This window comes from Phoxinus phoxinus (genome assembly GCF_949152265.1).
Source record: "Phoxinus phoxinus genome assembly, chromosome: 15".
NCBI lineage: Eukaryota > Metazoa > Chordata > Actinopteri > Cypriniformes > Leuciscidae > Phoxinus > Phoxinus phoxinus.
This window is the reverse complement of record NC_136890.1, coordinates 32,187,855-32,215,538: the sequence shown is the minus strand read 5'-3', so window position 1 is coordinate 32,215,538 and position 27,684 is coordinate 32,187,855. Positions and strand designations below refer to the sequence as shown.

Genomic DNA, 27,684 nt, shown 5'->3' with positions numbered 1-27,684 from the left:
ATGCATGCATGTGCATGTTTGTGCATCTATTTATCTGTCTGTCTGTCTGTCTGTCTGTCTGTCTGTCTGTCTGTCTGTCCGTCCACAAGTGTGTCAGGTTAAAATTTACCTTTTTTTACACTAAAATAAAATACCAAAATTTAGAACTGTTTGATTGTGTATTTATTTAAATTGACACATAATTTATTTATTTATAAAATTTGGTTCATTATTTATTTATTTAAATTTGTTAATTTTATTTATTTATTTTGTTAAGTTTATTTAATTTATTATTTAATTTTGTTCAATTTATTTATTATTTTTTGTTTATTTTATAGAATTTATTTTAACGTGTCCATTATAGTGCTGTCAAATTTTTCCTTTTTTATTATTTATATATTTAAATGTGTTCATTATAGTGCTGTCAAATAGATTAATCGCAATTCATTTTTAATTTAATTTAATTTTATAGAATTTATTTATTTGAATATGTTCATTATAGTGCTCTCAAATCGATTAATCGCAATTAATTAATTATTTTATTTTATTTATTTATTTTAATGTGTTCATTATAGTGCTGTCAAATATATTAATCACAATTAATTAATTAATTTATTTATTTTATAGAATTTATTCATTTTAATGTGTTCATTATAGTGTTGTCAAATCGATTAATCACAATTAATTATTTATTTTATGGAATTTATTAATTTTAATGTGTTCATTATAGTGCTGTCAAATCGATTAATCGCGATTATACACACACACGCACACACACACACACACACACACACACACACACACACACACACACGCACACACACACATATTATATCTAGAAAAACTTTTGTGTTAGATGCGATTAATCATGATTAATCGATTTGTTAGCACTCAGTTCATTTATTTATTTTAATTAGGTCATTTTATTTATTTAATTAGTTCTAGCCATGTCAAAGAATGACCTGTTGTACAGATATTGAACATATCAATATGATGACTGACATCTGTCAATCAGATGAGCTCTTGTTCACGTTGATGTTACAAGATCAGTGATTTAATATTCATTCTTGCCTTCAGTGTGTCAGAACTTTGAAAAAGATTCTGCTTTGAGAACTGTTGTGATTTTCAGCCCCTTCGGTCAGAGTTTCTTGTTTAGTTTCCGGTTTCTTTACAGCTGAATGTCTCTTATTCTCCGTCCTCAGAGATCAGTATTAGCCGAGAGATCAGAATAATTAAAACATGTCTCCTCTTGAAACACTGTGTTGATTTTCTACATACTAAATTATGCATCCAGCTGGCTTCAGAAGTATAATCATATTTTTGCATGACCATTTGCAGGTTATGTAACCTACAGTATGTTTTATGGTGGATGCAGATTGTGTTCATTTTGAGGGAAAAAACTGTTCACCTCTCACCATATATGTGATAATCTTTGATCACAGATTAGTTCACTTCAACACTTCAAATGAAAATCAGACAGAATTCATATTCATAGCCCTTTTTTGAATGTAGTTTAATTTAGTGAATCATGTTCGTAGTTAATAATGTGCTTCTCATGCGGTTCCTCTGCTAAACATCCACTAAAAGTCACTAAAACACCAGCTGATCCACAGAAAAGTGAAGAGAAAAGCCTTTGAGACACACAGATACACTTGTTCTAATGCAGTGATATTTTTGGGGCCTTCAGACTTCAGTATAAACTGATGGTGCATATAGTTTAATCTCATAAATAACATCTGTGTACATGCGAGGATGTGATGCACTCATTGGATGTGCAGTCAGTGTGTGTATTTATAACACCTGTAGTCACGGGTTTGAGTCTGTAGCGCACGTTTGAAACCGAGTCACGGGACTTTCAGCAGATTGTGTGTGTGTGTGTGTTTGGTGTGTGTGTGTGTGTGTGATCCTTCAGGCTGCACGTTTCTGCGAATGTGAACATGAGTTCATACTGCTGCTTTGGGTTTGGAAAACGATTTCATAAGCATCTTTTGGGTTTTGTGTGTGTGTGTGTGTTTTGTAATCTATAAGCCTCCTAACGCTGAATTGTAAAGCTTCAGGCTACTGAAAGGAAAGCGAGAGAGAGAGAGAGAGAGAGAGAGAGAGAGAGAGGGAATGATATGGAGGAGTAGAGATGCTTGTGCTTTTATTAGGAGCTCTTTTCTTCTGTCGTTCATTTTTTCTCTCCATCTCCTAGGATGCCAAGTGGAGAGTGGCAGTTAGAAACAGTCTGTGCATATCTAATATGATTGGGCTTGTTAAAAATAGACCGCACTATACGCTCTGTGCTGAGCTCATATGCACGTACAGCACAATACTTACAGTTTTGTGGGATTCGGAAAACAAAATGGCAGGAAGGATTTCGGTATATGTTCTCGTTGTAGAAAGCAGAGAGCATCTGATTAGATGAAAAGTTCAAGATGCTGAAAAGTTCAAGATGATTATTATTATTTCGGGTTAGTTTTATATCAGAGAAATGCTGTTCATGAACTTGTGCTTGTGCTACATGTACTAGAATACAGTTCAAAAGTTTTGGGTCAGTAAGATTTAATATATATATATATATTAGGGCTGTCAAAAGATTAATCGCGAGTAATCGCATCCAAAATAAAAGTTTGTGTTTGCATTATATATGTGTGTGTACTGTGTATAATTATTATGTATAAATACACACACATTCATGTATATATTTAAGAAATATTTGCATTTATATACTGTATATACATTTATATAATTTATATTATATATAAATATTTTATATATAAATATAAGCAATTTTTCTTAAATATATACATGATTGTGTGTGTTTGTGTTTTTATATATATAAATAATTATACACAGTACACACACATATATTATGTAAGCACAAACCTTTATTCTGGATGCGATTAATCGCGATTAATCTTTTGACAGCCCTAATATATATATATATATATATATATATATATATATATATATATATATATATATATATATATATATATATATATATATATATTCTGCTCACCAAGGCTGCATTTTTTAAAATCACAAATACAGTAAAAACAGTAATATTGTGAAATATTATTACAATTTCAAAGAACTGTTTTCTATGTGAATATATAGTAAAGTGTAATTTATTCCTATGATCAAAGCTGAATTTTCAGCATCATTACTCCAGTCTTCAGTGTCACATGATCCTTCAGGAATCAGTATAATATGCAGATATGCAACATTTCTCATTATTATCAATGTTGAAAACAGTTGCGCTGCTTAATAGTGGAAACTGTGATACATATTTTCAGGATTCTTTGATGAATAGAAAGTTCAGAAGAACAGCATTTTAATGTAATGCATCCTTGTTGAATAAAAGATGTTTCTTTTTTTAAATAAAAAAATCTTACTGTCCCCAAACTTTTAAACAGTAATGCATATTAATGATTCCTCAAATTGTGCAGCTTGTGTAAAAATCTAGTTTGATGATAAAATAAATGGAAATGAAATGTGTCCTGGCTTCATATTTCTCTCTTCCTCTGATTCGCCTTTAGTTATCTTTTTGTTTTTGGAATCAAATCATGTGCAATATTATAATTGCAGTGTTTAATTATTTATTGTTTGTACTCGTATTGTTTGCGCCGAAGAGTTTAATCAATTTACATATCTCTTTGCTTAATTAGAGCTGATGCGGAGCATTTAATTGTTTCGCTGGCTTTGTGGACAATCATAACAACAGTTTTTTTTTAGTTTAGTTTCTATACAAGCGGAAGTTTCAGCGATTTGTTTTGGTATAATTAAAGTGTGAATGTGGTTTCTTGTTGCTTTTCTCAACTTCTCCCTTTTTTATTTCTTCTAGAAAGGGCAAGTTTATTCAGACCTCGTCTTTCAGCCTCACAAGCTCACCGAGATCGAGACCTTTAGAGCCGAAGCTTTCAGACTGCTAGAGGAAGCGTAGACAAAGGTACGTCTGCAGCACTACACGGTGAAGTCTTACATTATTGTATGGATAATTCAATCCCTCAGGCGTGTGCATATTGTCCTTGTTGTTTTGGAAGATGGAACAGGAGATTTCAAAAGTGCAGCGCAAGATGTCGGACCTGGAGTCAGTTTTGCAGCAGAAAGACGTGGAGCTCAAGGCTTCAGAAACCCAGAGGACCAGTTTAGAACAAGACCTGGCCACCTACATCACAGAGTGCAGTGTGGGTATACTGTCCAGATGTGGAAATGCGCCGTGATCTGAATTGCACTAATTCATTTCTGTTTGTGTGTGCCTTTCAGAGTTTGAAGCGCAGTTTGGAGCAGGCCCGCATGGAGGTGTCGCAGGAGGATGATAAAGCTCTGCAGCTGCTGCACGATATACGCGAACAGAGCAACAAACTGCAGGAAATCAAAGAACAGGTTCGGATTCGATGCACCTTTTCATTTCAGCACTTTTCATAATGCATATACGACAATTCACCATGACGTCACAACAGTAATAGACGTTCTTCCGGGTGGCAAAAGTCGAAGCGTTCCTATGGCAACGCTTGTAAATTGCTTGGAAAGGAGACCCAACATCGGCAGTAAAAGTGTAATAATTATTATTTTTTTATTAAATATAAATGCGTTTTTTATCATAATAACAACTGTATTTAATGATGTAAGTAAAAAATATAATAAATACCGTATATACCCGAATATAAGACGACCCTGAATATAAGACGACCCCCCCATTTCCAGACTTATTTTTGGGACAAAAAGATATTTTGTGGAAAAAATCTGGGTTTCAACAGAAAATAATTTTATTTGAAAATTGCACTGATAATTCATTCTCTCTCTTCCAGCACGCGCGCGCACCTTTCTCTCTATCTCTCTATCTCTCTATCTCTCTATCTATCTCTCTATCTCTCTATCTATCTATCTATCTATCTATCTATCTATCTATCTATCTATCTATCTATCTATCTATCTATCTATCCATCCATCCATCCATCCATCCATCCATCCATCCATCCATCCATCCATCCATCCATCCATCCATCCATCCATCCATCCATCCATCCATCCATCTCTCTCTCTCTCTCTCTCTCTCTCTCTCTCTTTCTCTCTCTCTATCTATCTATCTCTCTCTCTCTATCTATCTATTTTGTCTATATCGCGAATTGTCTACAATCAGAATTGTATCAAATTCAAGCTTGTGAATCGAAATTGAATCGAATCATGAAATTTGTGTCAATACCCAGCCCTACTTCTAAAGCATGTATTAATCTTAATGTTAATTTCAACATTTACTAATAAAAATTAAAAGGTGTATTTATTAATATTAATTAATGGTCGTGAGCTAACATTAACTAACAATTAACATTTTAGTTAATGCATTATCTAATGTTAAACACTGGGAACTCATTGTAAAGTATTATTGACTTGTTTTTGGAGACTTTTAGACTTAATATTTTTATTACAATCACTGTAAATGTAATTTATTGTACAGAAGGATAGCACAAACACACTTTACAAGCAAAACAGTTTTTTTAGTTTTTAAATAATATAAAAATTACTATAAAAATGACATTTATAAATGAAATGTAAAGCTTCAAATGACTCCCGCATGTTGCTGTACTGGATGCATGAAGAAATATGAGATGCAGTATTATATATATATAGTGTGGAGATGTTTGATTTAAGATCTGGAAAAAGGACTGGATTCGTTGTGTGTGTCTGAATGCCGTGGTTTCTGTAAGTCTGACTGACATAACCGGAGGCTTCGGGAAAGTTTCTGTGTGTGCATCGTGGTTCATTCATTTATGTCTGTATTGGAGCAATTTGTGTCTTTGTTTAACACCGGGGGGTCTGAGGGAGCATTTCACAGATTATTTATTATTATACAGCTTCTGCTAGAAAGAGCCCTGCTGATAGTACAAATGAACTCCGCTTCTGAAACACTGTCTGAAATAGCGATGGCCACTTATAGCCATAAGTAAAGTGATGTCGAACGTAAGGCTGAAGAATGAGATGTGAAGGTAAGAACATGATATAAAAACAGCCTGCTTTCTGCGCTTCTTGCACGTCTCCCCCAGAGCCAGACTCCATCGCACTGCGGTTGCCATGGAGACAAAAATGGTACCTAGCAGTGAAGGGTGTTGCGGATGCAGTGGAAATGCTGTCGTGACATGCTGGCAAAGGTCTCGAATTAGCAGCAATCAGACTTTAAATTAAGTGTTCACTTTTCGTTTTATCCTACAGATTTGCTCACACTGTTAGTTTGGTTCTGCAGGACTTTGCTATACTAGTTTGATGCTTTCAAACTCTGCCGCATAAATGTCCTGTTTTCAGTATGCATTATTAATATGTAACTCAGTCTGTAAGGACTATAGTATATGTGAACTTTGCAATGTAAAAACTTTTAAATAGTTCATTAAGTTAATGTTAAATAACATACGTTTTTAGACATAGTATTTACAGTTACTTTGTCTATTTTGTGCTCAGGCAAAACAAATATTTCCTAATAAAGTAAAAGCAGGAACAACCGCTTTTTCTCTGAGCAATGTGTTTCTTTGCGGAATGAATCGTGTGTTTGAACAAATCAGTTGAGTGAATGATTCGAATGAATCTCTCTTAAAACAGTCACTTGTGTCGTTCCTTAATGAATCGTGTGTTTGTACGAATCAGTTGAGTGAATGATTCGAATGACTCTCTCTTAAAAACAGTCACTTGTGTCGTTCTTTAATACATCTGTATGTTTAAATGAATAAGTTGAGTAAATGATTTGAATACTCCCTCTTAAAAAGTCCCTCGCCATTCCTTAATGAATCGGTATGTTTGAACGAATCAGTTGAGTGAATGATTCATAGGACTCTCTCTTAAAGACGGTCACTTGTGTCGTTCCTTAATGATTGTGTGTTTGAAAGAATCAGTTGAGTGAATGATTCATAGGACTCCCTCTTAAAAAGTCCCTCGCCATTCCTTAATGAATCGGTATGTTTGAACAAATAAGTTGAGTAAATGATTTGAATACTCCCTCTTAAAAAGTCCCTCGCCATTCCTTAATGAATCGGTACGTTTGAACGAATCAGTTGAGTGAATGATTCGAATGACTCTCTTAAAGACGGTCACTTGACGCACCTAATTTGTGTAACAATGTAACTTGCAGAAAGATTCACTAAAAAATCCCCACCACTAATTCAGACTGTATTTACAGCCCGTCTTATACTCATAGCATGTGACTTGTAATCAACAGTTTTGCCTGATTTGATTACGACATTGGCAATACTTTATGGAATAGTAGTAGTTCCTCATCAGTGTTATACCTTTGTCCTTTTTTAGCTTTTAATCAAAGTTTGTAATGTTGTGATTCATCTTAGAACAAGTTTTGATTACGATTTTTTAATGAAGAGTGTTTTTAAACACCTATGGGGGGAAATGACTAGCTTTTGGGCTCTCTCGTGCTTAAAAAAAAAAGAAAAGAAAAAAAAGTGGCACAGCACAGAAAGGTTTTTTTTCAGTTTCATGAATATATGAAGTTCCTTATTGGTTTGTTAAGCTCAGAGGGAATCGGTCCATTAAGCTGTCATTTCAGAGAGCTGCTTTTAGAGGGTGATTTCCAGTTCAGATGCAAGTTTTAGTGGCTGACAGATTTATTTGGGCTTTTAGTTTTTTGGCTTTTAGTGGACTTACTCTCTTAAAAGTTGCTTTGAATAATGTAAATACAGTCTTAAAAGGCTAAAATGTTTATTTACTGCATTCTTTTTCTTGGAGTCATGACCTAAAGCAATTGTTCAGTTTTTCAATTATAGTTCACCTTAAACTAAACTCTTATTCTATTGCATTTTTCTTCCAAGTATAAACTTTTTCTCTGATATTTCTCTTGCAAATTAATAGACGTTAATGAGACAAATTTGAAGACAATAGCTAAGTTTCCATCCACTTGTCAATCGAATTATCTGAAGTTTGGTTAAAAAAACTTATGCGAATAAAGCTGGTGAAAGTGTGTTTCCATCCAACGGAATAAAAACCTGTGCGTAATGACGTCAAATGCTGTTCTGCGATCAAATTGGTGTATCGAAGTGATTTGAGACATTTTAAGGTGTTTCCATGCATTTTCGCACTGAATCGCACAACATTCAAGCCAACATTTGTAAACAAAGTTTTGCTAGACAAAATGCAATTCATTATTTATTCGGCAAAGAACGTTTCCATCAGCGTTTATCGCATAAGCCGTATATCGATCAAGATAAAATCCGATGAGACCAAACGTATTTCATTTGAGTCGATATTCATGAAACTCAATCGAATTTTACTGTTTCCATAAGGCATTTTTCATTCGATATCACTTCATTCGGATAAAAACGTGTGGATGGAAACATAGCTACTGTCAATATCTGTTGTTAAACTCCTATATGAGATTATGTGGTGTTTGATCATAATATTTTTTTCAATGCCTGATTACTGATATCTAAAGTGCTGTCTTTCTGAATTGCTGAAAATACAAACGTTTCCAAAGAAAAATTAGAAAAGCATGAGATTCAAAAGCTTCAATTGGCTTTCCGTTTAATCTGATTGGACAATTGAGATATTCAAAAGATCTCATTTGTGTTTTTTCTTTGTGATGGATGAATGTTGCGTTTAGGATCTTTTTTTAGTGCTTGCAACTAATGCAGATGTTTTGAACATGGTATAGCTACTCACAATTGACGTTATTTGTGCAATTAGCTCACTATTGATAATTAAGCAGGCACATTAGCATAGAGGACTGACGGAAGGAGATTGTGTTGACTCACTCTGAGCTGATTTTTTTCATATTATGAATTTAATTTGGGAGGCAATTTCACAAAATGTCAAGCACCTCTTTTCTGTCGTTTTTTGGTGAATAATTATAATCTTCATTATGGTAATATAAAGCAAAAATCACAAACATGCTCTTCTATATCTGTTTTTCCTCTCCACGTTCACAGCACAGCCTCAAGTGCCTTATTGTTAAAAGCATTGTAATATAAGGGACAACAGCAAAGTTAATAGTTGGTCTCAAGGGCTTTTCACTTGAAATGGTTAACCCTGGGTCATTCTTATCTTGGCCCAGGGTAAACGCAATCCTGGGTTATTTTACTTTACGTTTCACATTAACCATAATTTACCCAGTCTAGCAATTAATCCAGGGTATTCATAAACTGTCATCTCGCTGTACTTTCCTTAACCCTGGGTTAACATTCGTATTTGCATATTTGTGGTGTCAGTGTTAAGTAATAAGTAATACGTGGATGCGCAATGCAAGAGCTTTATGTAAACAGGTCGCGTGCTTTACATAAAGCTCTTGCATTGCGCATCCACGTATTACTTATTACCGACTGTAACTCAATGGACTTTTCGGACTATTAAAGGTAAGAATTAAATGGTTTCTTTCTTTCTTTACTTCATTTGTCCCTTCAAACCCTGAATGATTTCTGTGTCTGAAATCACCCTAATTCCCTATAAAACCCCACTAATATAGTCCAATTGATGAATGAAAACGAGTGAGGGAATTGTGACACTGAAAAAACAGAGAAACACACGGAGAGCAGCAGCTTTAGTTTTTCCTCTGACAGCCGCAAGACCACAAATCAGGAATAGTGAGAGAAAATTGAGCTTGGTGGTACGTTTTCATCTTCAAACTAAACTTGGGTCTCCTGCCGACATAGTTTAAATCCTGTCTGTCTAGTGCACTTCCCATAATGTTCACGGATACTGTAGGCGGAGAGTAGGCTTCTTTTGTGGCTGTTCGACCACATGAGAGTTTAGACCACGAAAGTAAGCCGGTTGGATGCGTTTTCGACTACATCTGGAAGTGGTCGACCGTCACAGTGCATTATGGGTATACTCTAACCGCTGAGTGTACATTGTGCATTATGGGATTAAATGAGTGCACTCGATAACGCCTACTATGGTTTGGACACCATACAAATGGCTGTCCCCTCAAATAGTGTCCTTTTTAAGGGCATTGTATAAACAGCCACTGTTTATATAATGGCATGCATGGCGTTTCCGTCACCGTCCAAAGCACGTCAGTGGGTGCTTCTCAATATCCCTCCTAGTCTCCTCAGTCCTCCGTCCTCCATCCTATGACCCGGAAACCAATCGAGCTCAGCCATCTTGAAGGACAATTGCACAGCGCATAGATATACATAATAAAGGCTAGATGTCTTACGTCGGAGTCTCTAACGTCATCACTGGCGGCCATCTTGTCACAGGCAAGCTTTCTGGCGGGTATCTGATGTAAGGTGAGTGATCTGCACGAACACAAATACTCTTATCTCGCTGAAATCTTGACGGATTTACAAACGGTTTGGTTTCTCACAAACGTTATTAACGTGGCTATAATTCTGGATGCTTGAACATGTTGAAATATATAATATTATAATTATTCATAAGTATGCAGTGTCATAACTACATCTCTGACGTTTATAACAAACCAACCCGTTTGAAAACTCGGTAGAAAATTGAGCAAGTTATGGTTATTTTAAAAGTACATGCACCATTAAAACACAATGTTACGAGTGAGTGAGCTGACTGTGACAAGATGGCCGCCAGGTGCGGACGTCGACCTCCATTGGCCAGCAGCGTGGACGAGACATCTAGCCTTTATTATGTATATCTATGGCACCGCGAGGATCGAGGAGCGAGGAGTGAGGAGTGAGGAGTCATTAGCGAGGATAAACGGGTGTATCCTTTGTAGAAGTGTTTTATCGATATCGACTAAACGTGACGCACGTATAAATTATCCTCCCGCGTCACATCGGTCACAATCATTTTAATTTATACTTTACCTTTGCAGTTTATATAAACCACACATCTCACATATTTCAACAGGGTATCTTGCATTATTATTATTTATTATGAATTTCTTAAACAACCAAACTTTAAAACTACACTGTGTATTTTTTAAAGTTGATTCTTAGCAAAAAACACTTTGTTCTTTCAAAATTATATGTGCTCATTAATATATAATTACTTCTACCAACTAATAAAGTATTCTCGTAAGCGTAGAATCTGCCATTTATAATACATACATCGAATGGCGGCAGCCATGTTGCGCCTCCATCTTGAAACTACATTCGCCAAAGAGGGACATACCTGGAAATTCAGGCTTCGCCTTTCGCATTTTAACACTCAGTGGCACCGTGACGAATGCGAGTAGGAGATTACTCGCGACTACCGGCAGATTTGAAATAATACGGCCACCGTAGGAGTTAAAACGCCCTCGGAATGGGAGGGGCTAGAAAGTAATATTCAGTTGGTATTCATATACAATTTCACCGCTAGATGGGAGAAAATCCTACACAGTGTAGCTTTAACAACATAAGGGCAGATCATTTGAGCGCAGATGATGACGCTATGAAGTGACGCTTGAGTGATCAAGTATTCCAATGTATAAAAAAGCTTTCATTCGATTTCTCTGTCCTCATTTCCTTTCCTTGCAGTCTTCCCTCGTATCCTACAGGGGGCGGAGCTGAGACGCAAGCAAAGGAAACGAGGATGCAGGAATAAAAGTTGAGAAGCACCCACTGTCTAACACCGCATTGTAAAGATGCTAAAGACCGCCAGTCGCTAGAGCGCCTCTTGAGGCCAGGGGAGTGAGGTTTACACGCACAGCTATTACTGGCCAACGTCACATTAACCCCGCTTTCTATATTACAAGTGTGAAATGTCCCTTTGGTTTAACATCCTTTACAATGTTAAATAAACAGAGGCAGTTGCTGATTGTATCTTCTATGCTTGTCGTGCCGGATTTCCTTTTCCCCTCTAATTATCCATAAGACATCTCGTTAGACGATTGCGGCTTCGTAAGGCATGTGATTTGTGACCTGTAGCTAATGGCTGATGAAACGACCAGAGCCGATCGGACTCGGACTGGCACACACTCACTGCATTCGCCCACTCTCTGCCCTTTCACCCACTCAGCACACTTATTTATCCACTTCTCCGCTCTGCTTTTCATGTGCTGGTCTCTCTCTGTATCACATGGTCGGTTACTCAGACTGATTTCATCTCCTCTCTGCCTCATGTTCTTCTAATTCGCCTGTTTTATTAGATTCTGCCATTTTGCACAAAACTTTTAAAGGAGTGGTATAATGCCCTTTTCACAAGATGTCAAATAAGTCTCTGATGTCCCCAGAGTGTGTGTGTGAAGCTTTAGCTCAAAATACCCCTGATATTTTTATATAGCATGTTAAAATTGTCACTTTTTGAGGGTGAGCAAAAACACACTGTTTTTGTGTCCCTTTAAATGCAAATGAGCTGCTGCTCCCGTCACAGGGGGCGGAGCTACAACAGATTGTGTCCTTTACATCACACACGCATGCACTGAACATTTCAAAAACTTTTCGCCTTTTATGTTCAAACCGAAGTCAGACAATGATGAAGAGACTCAAGAAGAAGTGACAACATGTAGAAGCAACAGGACATTTCTGAATGGTTAGTTGATGAATTTATGTAGCTTATGTATAGTTATCTTCTAGGCATTGATTAGCATATTCTGTCTTGATAATCTATAAATTGTGTTCTGGGGGCGGGGTTTATGTAAATTCTAGGGTTGGTGATGTCACTATATCTTCCTTTGCTTTGAACTTTGAGTGTTGTAACTTTGCAGATGTTGTTTATGCTCAAACAGCAACATTACACACTAACTAAAGTTAGAAAAGTGAAATCATAATCAACCACCCCTTTATCTAAGTTCTTCACTGGAATCCATTATACTAAGGTAATATAAGGTTTATTTTTCATCTATTAATCATCATTGTATTGCATTGCACTATATTTTTTTTAACTACAGCTATGCATTTTATGTAAGTATCTGCTGTGCTGTTATAAAGATATCTCTGATCTACATTACAAGCATCAGAATTTCATCTTATTTATTGGCCATAAAAATATCAGCATCGGCACGAAATTGCCAAATATCTTTGCTCAGTTTGAGTGTCCAATGAGGTTTTTTTATAGTGGGAAAAAGTTCGTTAGATTATCAAAATGTTTTTCACATTAAGAAAAAATTGTTATTTTTAAAAGTGATGCCTGAAAGGTTCTTTGGGAAACCAACAAATATTTCTTCTATGGCATTGCAAGTACACTTAAGTTAACTTTTTGAGTATCTGTACTTTACTTGAGTATTATTTTTTCTGGAAACTTTTTACCTTTAACTTCACTACATTTGAAAGCCAAATATCATACTTTTTACTCCACTACATTTCTGTCAAGGTCCTTGAGTAGAGAGTAGTAACGTCAGGGGTGATTTTGGTTGCATTTTGGTTGTAAATGAAAGTCTGGTTGACTGGTTTCTGACGTCAACCCGATTTTCAACCACAATACAACCTCTGTCCAACGTTGGAGATTAACGTCAATCTGACATTGGATTCTGACATCCACATGATTTTAATTTTCAACGTTGGGTTTGGTCTTCTAAATGCCAATTTTGACATTGTTTTGGAGCACACTAGCTTATAGATAACAGGCTAACATATTCATACTAAAAGCCAAAAAACTGGGAACAGCCATTTGGGTGTCCGAAACTATTGTGGACGTTATTGAGTACACTTATTCAATGTCACTACAGGAACTGTGTTATAGAAATAAATGTGATATTGATATGAGGGTAGCAGGCAGGCATAGATTCAGAGGCATAAGCTACTGTAAGTTAGCCTGGCTCCGTTCTCCTACATACTTCCGCTCAATTTTCATTTTCCTTCAGAACTACGTCTGGGATTGTGGTGTATTCTTGGGTTTTCTCCAGTCAATTTTTTACCGGTCCAACCAGCGAACAGAGGGAGTGGCTGAGAAGGATGACGTTGAGGTTTTACGCTAGTTTGAGTCGTCATACGTCACAACTAAACGTTAGCGATTGGTTATGGCAGATCCAGAGTGGCTCTGGGCAGATCCAATAGTTTTAAACTTCAACAGAGTACCGCCTTCAAATAAGTTAACATTTGTCAATGGAGAGAGGCCAGACTCTCTGTACAAATGAAATTTGTACGAGAGTCTGGTAGAACCAGGCTAACTGTAATGCAACAATAATAAAACAATGCATTTACATTTACTTTTATACTTAAGTACTTTTAAAAACAAGTACTTCTGTACTTTTACTTACCGGTAAGTAAAAATCGGTCTTTACAACTTTTACTTGTTGTAACGGAGTAATATTTGACCAGTAGTATCTACTTTTACTCAAGTAAGGAAGTTGTGTACTTTGTCCACCTCTGAGAAAATTTCATATGAACTAAATAATAGACTCATTGTTTCTGTTCTTTCTGATAGACATGGACACAGAGAAACTAAAGTGCTATTTTAACAATTAATGACCCCGCAGGAGTACCACGCTCAGCTGGAGGAAATGCGAGTTTCTATTCGTCAGCTGGAAGAGAACCTGTCCGCTGCCCGCCGTCGCAGCGACCTGTACGAATCTGAGCTGAAGGAGTCTCGCCAGACCAGCGACGAGCTCAAGAGGAAGGCTGTGGAGTACCAGCAGAAGATTCAGAAGGTTAGTCCAGGTTTAAAACAAGATCTGTTCAGCTGATGCACGCGACACGAGGTTTCATCATGTTTTTTTTTAGGCTAAAGAACAAGGCAAAGCTGAGATGGAGGAGCTTCTGACCAAACTACAGAAGGTACATCCAGTCCCACATTTTCTCATTATTTCCATTTACCTTTTGCAGACATACTGTTGAGAAGACCAACATATTTGGTACTAGTGTAACCAACAATATAGCACGAAACCAGAATTAACCAGTCTGGCCCAGAAATTCATGCTGTTTTTCATCAAATTGCTAATGCAGCTGTTTTTGTATTTAAGCTTCTTTATTTGTAAATGTCTCAGACCAATGCAGAGCAACAAGTAAAGACCGAAGAACTCCAGGAGAAGCTTACTAAGGTACCGTGTGCATTTATTTCAGATTCAGCCCTGCTTGAAGATCTGAAACATTGTTTTAAATTCATATTTATAATACAATAATTAATACAGTGGTGAGGGTGAATGATAATTCATAATTGTTAATGCTGCTTGATAATGGTTTCTGTTTATGCTTCTTTATCTTTAAGATAAAGCATTATTTAATTTTGATCTTGTTCGATTGTGATTTGGTTTGGGTAGTTACTGTCCTGATAAGCCTAGGGCTTCTACTTATCACTTTTTGAACAGGTTGATTAGTATGCTACTTTTTTTTTTTTATGGATATTTCATACCTCTTTTTTTTCTTTTTCTTTTTTCGAAATAAAGATTTCATTCATTCATTCAATATTCAGTAATATTTACTGCATTGGCGCTATAGCATGAGAACAAAATTTGAACTGAATTGAGCTTGATAATACAACATCAACACTGTTATTGAACTGAACTGAATCAACATTGAACTGACTTGAGCTGAATAATTACATTGTTATTTTCTCTGGAGCTACTTATAACTGAATTGAACTCACTGACAGTGACACAGTTAACTAAATTGAGCAGAATAATGATGCTATTACTTTCTGAAGAGATGCTTTACAGCTGAAATTGAATTTATTGCATGAATTCTGCGTTATTTTCCAGTTTATTCACGTGAAGCTGCTTTGAAACCGTCTCTATTGTATAAAGAACTATAGAAATTTTACGTGACTGTTCATGGATAGATGACCTATGATATCTATGATTGATATGTATAGTGTAATAGTGTCATCTTCAGTAAATCTGTCAGCCGCAATTACCAGAAATTCATCATACAAACACAGTGATAATGTTTCTGGTATTACAGAATGGCATATTGGTGGCTCTTTATTTTACAACTTTAACTGTATATTTAATTAAGTGATATAATGTTAAAATACCAAGCTACTTGAACTACCACAATCTACTTATTACCTTAAAATGTGATAACCACCATATATACTCGTGTCTATATATCTATACACTCGTAGACATCAGTAATCACACACAAAACACCATCAGAGTAGCTTCAATAAACAATGCATGCACTAAAAATACAGAACATGAAACACCATAATGAAATAAAAAAATAAAAAAATAAAAACACACCATAATGATAAAAAGAAACAAAGCTGCCCTTCTACTGAAATGGTTTGTTCTTCCAAAAACTATACAATTGACAGTATTTTACAGTAAACTTACATGCAATGCCAAACTTAAACATTAAACACTCTCGTATATGGTAAGGTAATTTACAGTCAACCATTTTTTCCTATTTGTTTATTAATATTCAGTTAACCAAAATGTTTTTACTGTAGCATTTTTAGTGTTTTTGACCTGGCAGCTCTCTCTTCTTCCAGGCCGTGAAGGCGAGCACAGAAGCCACGGATCTCCTGCAGAACGTACGTCATGCTAAAGAGCGTCTGGAGCGAGACCTGGAGCGTCTGCAGACCAAAGAGGACTCCACCGACAGCCTGCGCAGACGCCTGCGAGAGACCGAGGTCACAGACACTCCACTTTCACCATCTACAAATATCATGGTTATGATTTGATTAGATTCAACTTCATTATTATTACACTGAGAATAAGTAGGAAACAATCCATGTAGCTCAAACATCTGAGCATGACGCTAGTAGGTTATGGGTTTGATTCACAGGGAAGACATTAAAGTGGTGATGAACTGAGAAATCAAATCTTCCTTGAGCTTTTGACATATGAGAGGTCATCATACTATAAAAATATCCTGTACGTTTCAGAACTGAAACTTCCTTGTTAGTCCAATAAAAGCTTTTATCAACACCAGGCTCAGCGAACGACAGGTTTTTCAAAATGGGGATCTATGACTTCACAGGGTATCAAACCCCGCCTCCGCAGAAGAAGAGCGACGCCTACTTCAACACCGCATGTTTAGCCCCGCCCACCGACTCGCGCATTACATCAAACTCATTATAATATGCAAAACTGTTATCCAATCATAGCAGTGGGCGTTTACCTCCAAGTCTTCAATGCACACGCCCATAAAAACAGAGTTTCAGGAGCTAGGCTCAAAACCAGGGTAGAAAATAGCCTATTACTTATTCATTTGATGTTTTTGAATGTAAAAACCAAGCGAACGTCATAAGTTCACTGCAAAAAATACTTTCTTAATTAGTATTTTTGTTTTGTTTCCAGTACCAAGAATTTTTTTCTTACCCCATTGGCAGATAATTTTGCTTGTTTTAAGCAAAAAATACTTAAATTACTTTCTTTTTATCTTAAAACAAAATAGAATTTCTTATGTAATTTTACTTCTCTAGTAAATGCTTCTTGATTTAATATTTTTTTGATATTTGGACTGGAAACAAAACAAAAATACTAAGTAAGAAAAGCATTTTGACTCAGACAACAATATAAAAAAATGAAGTTCATTACCCCTTTAAAAATGGCACAATATCCCCTAATATGGATCTAAAACCCATAATAAATTCCCATATTGATAACAAATGCAAACAAGTGGGATCTATAAACCATGAACAAACTCCATGAAATCAGTCCCAAAGTTGGGAGAAGTTTCTATACATTTTTTTTAATCGATGGGTCCAGATTATTTATACCAGTTGCTGAATAGGCCGTTCCAGAATGACACACAAGTCTTTAATACTTGGAGAAGATCCACCAACATGTTCGTTTTGTCAAAATCCTTTATCCCTGATGTATGATTTATTAGATGGTGCTGTTTTTAACCCTGTGAGAAACGTTTATTCACTTAACACTTTTTAACAAAGTTAAACCACATATAGTTTAAGGCCCGTTTACATCAAGAGTGATAACTACTATATTAGTGTTCACACCAGCGGATAATATCTCTAAAAGCTCCAGCTCTTTAAAGCAGGATGGATTCTGATTGGCTGTCAATGTTTTGATCATTCATTAGCTGGAAAATAATCGTCCTGAAAGTAATTCCTACGATATAGTTTCTCTGAGCCGTTATAGTTATAGTTGTGGTATGAACTCTGCTATTCTTTTAGATTTTGAACGATTGAACAATCGTTATCACTATAGTTATCATCATTGGTGTAAACGGGCCTTTAGAGTTTTTAGCAAAAATAGATTTTAAAAATCAGATAAAGGTCTTCCATAATTTTTTCTCACCATGACAATAGCCACAGAAGCTGGCATGGCGCTAACCGCTAACAAACAAACAGACATATATTCTCAGGGATGCATGAACTGAAAAAAAAATGTAGACCTTGAATGCAATGTTTATCGCTTTGGATAAAAGCATCTGCCAAATGCAAAAATATAAACAACTCAATTCACCCATTTCAACAGTTGCTCATGTTTAGCCTCAAACTTATGAATATTCTTATGTAAATTTCCATGTTAACAATGGAATTAAATATTGTTCATATCTAAACCAAATGTTGTTCCAGGACTAAATTCTGATCTACTGTAACTATTAAATGTGATTTTGTTGATGCAACTTAATGTATTTATGTTGATTCAGTGATGCTAAGTCATATTTTTGACTAATTAATTTAGTTGTTTTCACACATACAGTAGCACTTTTTTTTTCAGTGTGAGCTGCCTGGATAACATGGCAATGTATCATCAATATGAGATATTTATTGTGTGTTTTGTGTGTGGATGGAACAGGATGGCAGGAAAACCCTGGAGAACCAGGTGAAGAGACTGGAGATGGTGGAACGGAGAGAAGCTAAACTGAAAGAAGACATTCAGACCAAGTCACAGCAGATCCAACAGATGGCCGATAAAATCATGGTAACTCATGCTGATTTACACATACTGTATCTAAAACACACACACACAAACAGGTAAACACTGCAGCGATGAGGACGCCACATGCTTGCAGTAAAGCTACTTAATTAAGACGCGTAACACTTATTAGTCTCGCGCGATACACCTCGCGGTTACATTAAACACAGACTTTCTGCTTTTATTCGTTTTTCTTCAACCTGCTGCTTAGCCTGGCAGTTACACTACTTCTTTTGCTCAGCTCCCAGCATGCTCTCTGGCCCTGTCACGGCTCCAAAAGTGACAGATTGCAGGAGTGGATCATCTCAGTCTTTGGCCATGATCATGTGTGTCACAATGACGATGTGTTTTAAACCTGATGATTTATACTGTGCATTATTGATTTTTATGATTTAGTCCCCATTAAATAGTGCTTAAAAAAAGAAAAAAGAAAATCTGGAAACCAGTTTTGTTACCGTAAACTAAAACTATTTTTAAATCGTTTTCATTCATTGAAATAAAGCTGAAATAATATTTAAAAATTAGGGCTGTCAAAAGATGAATCGTGATTAATTGCATCCAAAATAAAAGTTTGTGTTTACATAATATATGTGTGTGTACTGTGTATAATTATTTATATATATAAAAACACACACAATCATGTATATATTTAAGAAAATGTGGTTATTTATATATAAAATATTTATATATAATATAAATTATGTAAATGTATATACAGTATATAAATGCAAAAATTTCTTAAATATATACATGAATGTGTGTGTATTTATACATAATAATTATGCACAGTACACACACATATTATGCAAAATCAAACTTTTATTTTGGATACGATTAATCACGATTAATCTTTTAACAGCCCTAAAAAATATATAATATTAGATGGAAAAACTTAAACTTAAAAAACTGATATGTGTCTATAACTGAAATAAATAAGTTTAAAGTACTACAAAATTCCAAACATGATACTCGACAAAATACATATACAAATGTTTTTGTTTTTTTGTGTTTTTGAAAACATAAAAAAAATCCAACCCGCAAAAATAAGTAAATAAACGGCCTACCTTTCTTTGCTTTTAAGTAACTGAAGAACAATTTTCAAAACAATGTTAAAAAATGAGTGACACGTGCGTATGCGTATTACGTTTGAGTTGCTTAGGCGATGTGTAATATTTATAATATAATCAATATAACAATATTTCATACACACTATGTGACGTGTGCTCTGCACGTATGGGCACAATGAAAGGAGAGAAGCTAAATAAGCCCAAATCCGACCCGAGCCCGATCTGTAAAAAAAACAAATGGCCCGAGCCCGGCCTGATTGGGCTTAGCGTGTCGGGTCCCGACGGGCTTGCAGACCTCTACCCTGGATCACAAAACCAGTCTGGAGTCGCACGGGTATATCTGTGGCAATAGCCAACAATACATTTTATGGGTCAAAATTATCGATGTTTCTTTTCATTCATTAGGATATTAAGTAAAGATCATGTTCCATGAAGATATTTAGTAAATTTCCTACCGTAAATATATAAAATATTTATTTTTGTGAGTGAATGCAGCACAATCGTGAACATAAATGCAAAACTTTAAAGGAGATTTTCTCAATGTTTCGATTTTTTTGCACCCTCAGATTCCCCAAAAATGTCCCATGTGACTGGTTTTGTGGTCCAGGATCTCCTTTATAGAATTTTATTTCTCCTTTTACGAGAAATATCTTAGACAAGGCAATACTCACAGTAAATGAAACATAACTGAGACTCGTAAGCAATAAAATGCTCCTCTGTTGTCCGTCTGTACACAGGAACTGGAAGAGAACTTGCGTGACACGCAGGCAACAGCACAGCGAATGGAAGCACACCTGGAACAGAAGGAAAGGCTTTATGAAGACAAGATCAAGGTCGGGCCACACACACACACACACACACACACACACACACACACACACACACATTGACAAATATCAGTGATGTTATTCAGTGAGTCAACAGAGCGGTTTACCTCCATCGTGGCGTTTGCACAGGACTAATACACTCTAGCTTTAGTGCTCGTTATTAAATTTATAGTGACTGAATAAAACTGACTCGTGTTTGTCTTTGGATTCAGATTAAGCTTTTAAAGGCCTCATTTTGAAGAGAGTCTCTGTTGATTTGTCAGGTGTACAGTAATAACCCAGTGCTTGTGTGTTTCGTAGGTGTTAGAGACTCAAATGAAGGCTGATTTGGCTGAGAAGGAATTGCTGGAGTCCAAGCAGAGCGCTTTTGAGGAGGAGGCTCGCGAGCGGGGGAAAGTGATCAGTGACCAGACAGCGGTACCACATGTTATTTTGCTTTTCCTGAGAGCCTAGTGGATTTTAGTCGGGGAATGACAAAGTGTGACCTAACACATTAACATTGATCCTTGTGCAAGACAACCATTCTAAGTGAGCGCTTTCCTTTTAGTAAATCAGTCAATTTACATGAAAGCATTCGCAAAATAACAAATTTTGAAAAAAGTTTACTGTAATTCTACTTTAGTATTTTCACAATACCAACATTTCTCTAGTCGGTACCAATACCAGTAAAATGGTATCATGATTCACTACAACTTCTTTTTTTTAATATTTAAAAACAATATTTTTTTTATTTCTAGAGAAAACGTCACAAAGTGCTTTACATCCAAATATATAAAAGAAAACAAAATAAAAGTGACAGACATTAAAAACAAACAATCAGATTAAAAAAAGAAGTACGAAAGACAAAAGCAAGTTGGATTTAATTTTGTAAACCAAAGTGGTTTAATTTTTTTTATTATTTTAAATAAATTAAATAGTTAATAATAGCTAATTATTAGGTGTGTCAGGCAGTAATGCACAGCAGGTTTTACCATCTGCCTGTTTCTAATCATACAGTAAATAATACATTAAAACCTTTGCATGTAGCGACCCAATATTTTTCTGTTAAACTTTGCTTTAAAAAGGTCACGTGAAAGTTGGGAATGAAATGAAAAACTCAGAACCGAATTGACTTATTAATCAAATTGGTTCTCGGTACCAGTGTTATTTTAGTATCATTGAGATACTATTATAGTTGGGTTAGGGTTAGTTGAATTAGTTTTAATTTTTTTGTTGTTTTATGTTTTTGCCATTTTTATTCAATTTATTTAAATATGTCTATATAGTTTGTATTAATGTTTATTTCAGTTTTAGTTATGTTAGTATTCATCAAGTTAAACTAAACGGTTTTCTAGCTGAAATCTTTTTTTTTAATTAAACTAAATAAAATGTGTTTTATTCCAAGTCACATCTTTTTTTTTATGGTTTTAGTTTTAGTTAACTATAATAACCTGCTTGGAACTACTAATGCTCTAGAATGGCTGGTATCGTAACATTTTTCAGTAATTTTGACAAGACTATACTATATTGTGCTTGCATGCACGTCCTGATTTTGCAGAGTTTGGCGCGTTCCTGGTTGATCCTGGAGCAACATTCCTGTCTGAAAATTGAATCCTAACCATATCCCTAAACCTAACCCTACCCATAACCCCAAATCAGAGGGAGATGATAGGTGACAACACTGATGTAGAAGCACCTAACCCTGGTTGTAAGCCTAAACTTGACATAAACTGTAAACTTGTCCCTTTAAATCTGATTGGTTGATTGGAATGTTGTTCCCGGATCAACAAAGATATTTTCCACTTGGTGAAATCAGGTTCTGCATACGTGTATAGTACAGCAGAACTTCCTGTCCGCAGCAATACTTGTTTACTCTGAATGATGTGGTGTAATTTACTTGTTTCATGTAGACGATTAATGCCATGGAGTCAAAGATGACCAATCTGGAGCAGAGAATCGCTGAGCTGTCCGAGGCCAACAAACTGGCAGCCAACAGCAGCCTTTACACGCAGAAGAACATGTGAGTTCCCATGCATGACCATGTACACTGGAGATGATTCAGTGATAATAAAGGTGCAAATGCCAGTAACTTGACTAGCGCAAACCTTAGTAAATAACCTTGCACGATTCATTTGAATACTCTCTCCTCCCATAAATCTTGCGTCTGAAAGGGAAACTCCTACAAATGCATATGCAATAAGCTCAGCCGCAAAAATACATGCCTTTTCAGCGCTAATTTTTCACTGCGTGTCTTTAGTAAGTCCTGACTGTAGTTTTTAGATGCTAAAAGAGGGTTTGTGCTGTTAGTACACCTGGCCCTTAATTATTTATTGAATATTTGTCTTTATTGCAGTTGCCTGTTGTTATATAAAAGCAATCAGTCGTTCTGATTCATGTTGAGTGGTAAAATACACAGTAAGACACATTTGTTTGGACGAATACCATGGTATTCTTTATAAGTAGTTTGCATTAGAGGTCAAGTGTAGATGTCTGATTACATTCAGTCTCATGCTCTCACATGATAGTGTTGACATGCCATTCACATGAACGAACTATGGATATTTGTATTTGAAATGGGTGAACGTAAAGGTTAATTTCAGGCTAATGTGCCATGAAGGCAGATTTTCTGGGTTAAGCACAAAGTTAATGAACGACGACCTAGTATTTGCATTATATTAAGGCTTTCATAGCAGCTTCATAGAGAACATAGAGAGCATGTGTCGTGTTTTAGATGCTGGTGTGTGTGCTAATGATGTCCCCACCAGGGGTGTGTTTCCCGAACAACAACATAACTCGCTGCTTAACTACCATAGTACGATGCATCATTGCAGAAAGCGACTAGCTAGTCACGACTGTTTCCCAAAACCATATTGTCGCTAATTGGTCGTTCAACCACGTTGGTTTATGACGTAATAACTTATTTTAATGAAACTGTTTGAGATCGAATTAACGCTAGATGTTTTGCTATAAATTACAGACATGACGTCTGAGGACAATTTTTTTCTCAGTTATTTTGCTTTATTTCCAGATTCAATCATAAGCTCATTAACGTAACTAGAGCACGTTCGCACATGCACACTTAAGAGGGTCCTTAATCAACACCGTAGTAAAACTTCAATGTAAATGTGCCCGAGTTAGCTAAATAGCTCATTTTCATCCGTAGTCCCTGAGCAGGCGATACTAACTAATGTCCAACATCATCAATACATAAGTACAGTGCTTTCAACAAATACTGCAAGAAAAAATACATTAATATTATCAAAGAAAAAAGAGACAAAAACAATGTAGTTCCAAGTATCATCAGAATAGTGCCTAATCAAATACTGCAAGAAGATGAAATACATTTACATTTATAAAAGTGTAAATGAGCTTATTGAGCTCAAGACAAGGATTTATTGACTCCACATGTCATGCAAACAATAAACTATGCTTTAAACCACAGGTCGAGATCTGTCATTTAAACCACACAAGTTTGTGATGCTGGTTTCGGGAAATACCGACTCGTTGATCGGCTGATAACGACAGAACTTGCCACCATAGTTGGCTACCGATGCTTTTGGGAAACGCACCCCAGGCCAGCTTAACCAGCAGGACTTCCATGGTTAACCAGCTTTACTAGGTTTCAGAAACCCTAATGAAAGCTGATTTGACTGCAAAGGAAGTGCATGAATCCTGTGAAAGATGCACAGTGATCGGCGTTGATGGTTGACAGACTGGTTAGATTACCACGGCTGACCTGGTGTGGAGATGATGTGTACAGCTGTGTTTCCAGCAGCTTGGGGTATTTCTCCTAGACGTCTTGTTTATAATCTTTAGGAAAGCCCAAGAGGAGATGATATCTGAACTCAGGCAGCAGAAGTTCTATCTGGAATCTCAGGCTGGAAAACTGGAGGCCCAGAATGCAAAGCTGGAGGAACATCTGGAGAAGCTGACACAACAGGAACAGACTAACAAGAGTAGAGTGATGGAGCTAGAGGCCCGACTCCGAGAGGTGAGAGACTTCTGAACCATATTCAAAATCATAATAATAGTACAGGTGAAACTCAAAAAATAAGAATATCGTGCAAACATTTATTTATTTCAGTAATTCAACTAAAAAGGTTAGCTGGAAAATATCTTTATTCAAGAACCGCTATAAAGACAAAACAATCTCTGTTACCTTAAAGGGATAGTTCACTTTGAAATTTAATTTAGGTATGTTTTAGCTTATTATTAAACTAATATATTATATAGACTCATTACATGCAAAGTGAGATATTTCAAGCCTTTATTTGTTAGAATTTTGATGATTATGGAAACATTTTCACAATATTCAAATTTTGAATTTGGGGTTTTCATAAGCTGTAAGCCACAATCATCCAAATTATAACAAATAAAGGCTTGACATATCTCACTTTGCATGTAATGAGTCTATATAATATATTAGTCTCACCTTTTAAAGGGATAGTTCACTTTGAAATTAAATGTTGTTATGTTTTAGCTTACCTGAAGTGCATCCAAGATGTAGGTGTCTTTGTCTCCGCAGTAGTTTCAATTTTGATATTTTTAGGTCAAACCGTTCTTGTCTGTCAGTCATATAATGCAGGTATATAGGTACTGTCTCCAATAGCATGCAGAGATGTCTCTAATAGTATGCAGAGAAAAGTCCAAATTAAAAAATTCCCCATTGTAAGTGCACATTGATGGCCTAAGACACGAAACAAGCGGTTTGTGTGATAAAACGAACAGTATTTAAATTGTTTTTATCTCTTTTACACAACCACGTCCATCTGATCTGTTTACACTGGATTTCTTCCCCGGAAACTAATCTAACCGCCTTCGATTGGACGTTGCATTTTTAAACTCAGCAGAAACGTGTGTGATTGGCTGTACGGCTCAACGTATGCCTTTGATTGACCTGAACAATGCAGCGAGTAGTGTGTCAAGATAGAAGGCTTACAAATTGGGAATAAGTGAAAACTCAACACTCCCGGATGAGTTCGCGCGAGCTTAGGCCATCAATGTGCACTTACGATGGGGAATTTTTTAATTTGGACTTGTCTCTGCATGCTATTAGAGACAGTACCTATAGACCTGCATTATATGACTGACAGACAAGAACGGTTTGACCTTAAAACATCAAAATTTAAACTACTGCGAAGACAAAGACACCTACATCTTGGATGCACTTCAGGTAAGCTAAAACATACCAACATTTAATTTCAAAGTGAACTATCCCTTTAAATTATACGTTTATCACTGTAAAGCTGCTTTGAAACAATCTACATTGTTGAAAGCGCTATATCAATGAAGATGACTTGACTTGAAATGTGCCCCTGGACGTGTTCTCCAGAGGTTCACCCAGTAACTGGTTCCTCCACAGATGGGTCTGGAACACGAGGAGCAGAAGCTGGAGATCAAGAGGCAGGTGTCGGAGCTCACGCTGTCCCTGCAGGAGAGAGAAGCTCAGATCAGCAGCCTGCAGACAGCACGTCACGCGCTGGAGAACCAGCTCCATCAGGCCAAGACCGAGCTGGAGGAGACGACCGCAGAGGCCGAGGAGGAGATCACCGTCCTCAGGGTGAGGATCAGTCAACCACGAGTAACATCTCCTTCCTTCCTCATCATTTCATCGGAAAAAGACATTTGTGTTTTACTGAGATCTGCCGTGTTAGCGTAGTGCCGTTATTTATTGCATAACTCGAAGAATGAGAATATCGTGCAAAACCTCATTTATTTCAGTAATTCAACTTAAAAGGTGAAACTAATATATTATATAGACTCATTACATGCAAAGTGAGATATGTCAAGCCTTTATTTGTTATAATTTTGATGATTATGGCTTACAGCTTATGAAAACCTTTTCACAATATTCTTATTTTGAATTGGGGGTTTTCATAAGCTGTAAGCCATAATCATCAAAATTATAACAAATAAAGGATTAAAATATCTCACTTTGCATGTAATGAGTCTATATAATATATTAGTTTCACCTTTTAAGTTGAATTACTGAAATAAATAAACTTTTGCACGTTATTCTAATTTTCCAAGTTTCACCTGTAAATTGTGATATTTTGTTATAACTTTACTTTTTGTTAGTAGCTTAACGTTCAGGTAACTACTTTTTCAAAAAGGTAGATTGTTAGCTACAGTAAATAGCTTGGCAAAAATATTTGTTTTTATTGAAGTAGCGTAATGGTGGTTAGTTTTATATGTTTAACTATGTGAACCTGACATTTGAAAAAAAAGTAAAAAAAAAAAAGCCCTTTTCCCCTTTAAAAAAACCAGAACCATTTATTGAAACTTTAGACAAAAAAAAAAGTTTGCCTTTTTCTTCTTCTTGAGTATCATACTGTATATAATGCATCAGGCTTTTATGGCTCATGTAGTCTCAGACTCGAGGAGGAAAAACACCTCAGTTTTATTCAGAGGCTCAAACTGAGGGGAAAAAAAGCATTTTGGTGCAGATGCTGATATTTATATGATGTTTTAAAAAGTAAGATGACATTCTGATGCTTATAATGTAAATCACTGAGATCTTTATAACAACACAGCAGATACTTACATAAAAAGCTCATAAATATCAGTCATCACTCTATATCTGCCAATGTCTTAGTAGATACTAGTTAAATGCTTAGTTTTATGATCAATCTCTGTAGTTTTAAGGCACATGATGCAATAAATGATTGAGATATGAACAAATAAACCTTCCTCAAAAGCCAGATGATCGGATACTCACATTTGAACATGATTTTTCAAAAGTTGCTTCAGTCTCATAAGTGTTCATCCTGAAATATTACTAAAAATATAAAAGTTCACAGCATAAAGACAAGTGAACCACGAGCTGAAGGTGGACATTTTTACAATTACACTAAAAGATTTGACTTGCACAAAAAGCATAAACTATTAATCAGATGACAGAAGGCATGTAGAAGATTTGATAATGTCTATAATTTAGAGGCCATATAAATTTGCGTATCAAATATGGCACAGTAGGCTTTATAGGGTTAAGTAACATAAGTAAGATTGACTAGTTTAACAAGCTAAAGTTTCAAACTCGCTTCTGAAGGAGCCGCAGTCGATATAATCTATATTATTTCACAGCATCATATTGCCGACTCCACTCATCTCCTATATATGTCTCATCGTAGTGAATATTGTGTAATCTCTTGTGCTCCTCATCTTCTCTGTGCTGTAAACATCTTCCCACGCTGGTTTCATCCTC

The 27,684-nt window shown here is 35.9% G+C and overlaps 1 protein-coding gene across 1 annotated transcript in view; it reads left to right on the top strand.

Annotated features, from left to right (window-relative positions):
* Nucleotides 1-4,007: 4,007 nt before the first annotated feature.
* The window catches only part of citb (citron rho-interacting serine/threonine kinase b), a gene marked incomplete at its 5' end in the record, with an annotated part of 54,774 nt that continues 31,097 nt past the window's right edge, over nucleotides 4,008-27,684 (top strand). The window contains 12 exons of the mRNA XM_079636522.1: nucleotides 4,008-4,151; nucleotides 4,231-4,350; nucleotides 14,261-14,431; nucleotides 14,505-14,558; nucleotides 14,768-14,821; nucleotides 16,213-16,353; nucleotides 18,488-18,613; nucleotides 20,412-20,507; nucleotides 20,802-20,918; nucleotides 22,391-22,500; nucleotides 24,297-24,471; nucleotides 25,843-26,040. Of these exons, the coding sequence (XP_079492648.1) occupies nucleotides 4,008-4,151; nucleotides 4,231-4,350; nucleotides 14,261-14,431; nucleotides 14,505-14,558; nucleotides 14,768-14,821; nucleotides 16,213-16,353; nucleotides 18,488-18,613; nucleotides 20,412-20,507; nucleotides 20,802-20,918; nucleotides 22,391-22,500; nucleotides 24,297-24,471; nucleotides 25,843-26,040 (1,506 nt within the window). The remainder of the gene's footprint in view (nucleotides 4,152-4,230; nucleotides 4,351-14,260; nucleotides 14,432-14,504; nucleotides 14,559-14,767; nucleotides 14,822-16,212; nucleotides 16,354-18,487; nucleotides 18,614-20,411; nucleotides 20,508-20,801; nucleotides 20,919-22,390; nucleotides 22,501-24,296; nucleotides 24,472-25,842; nucleotides 26,041-27,684) is intronic.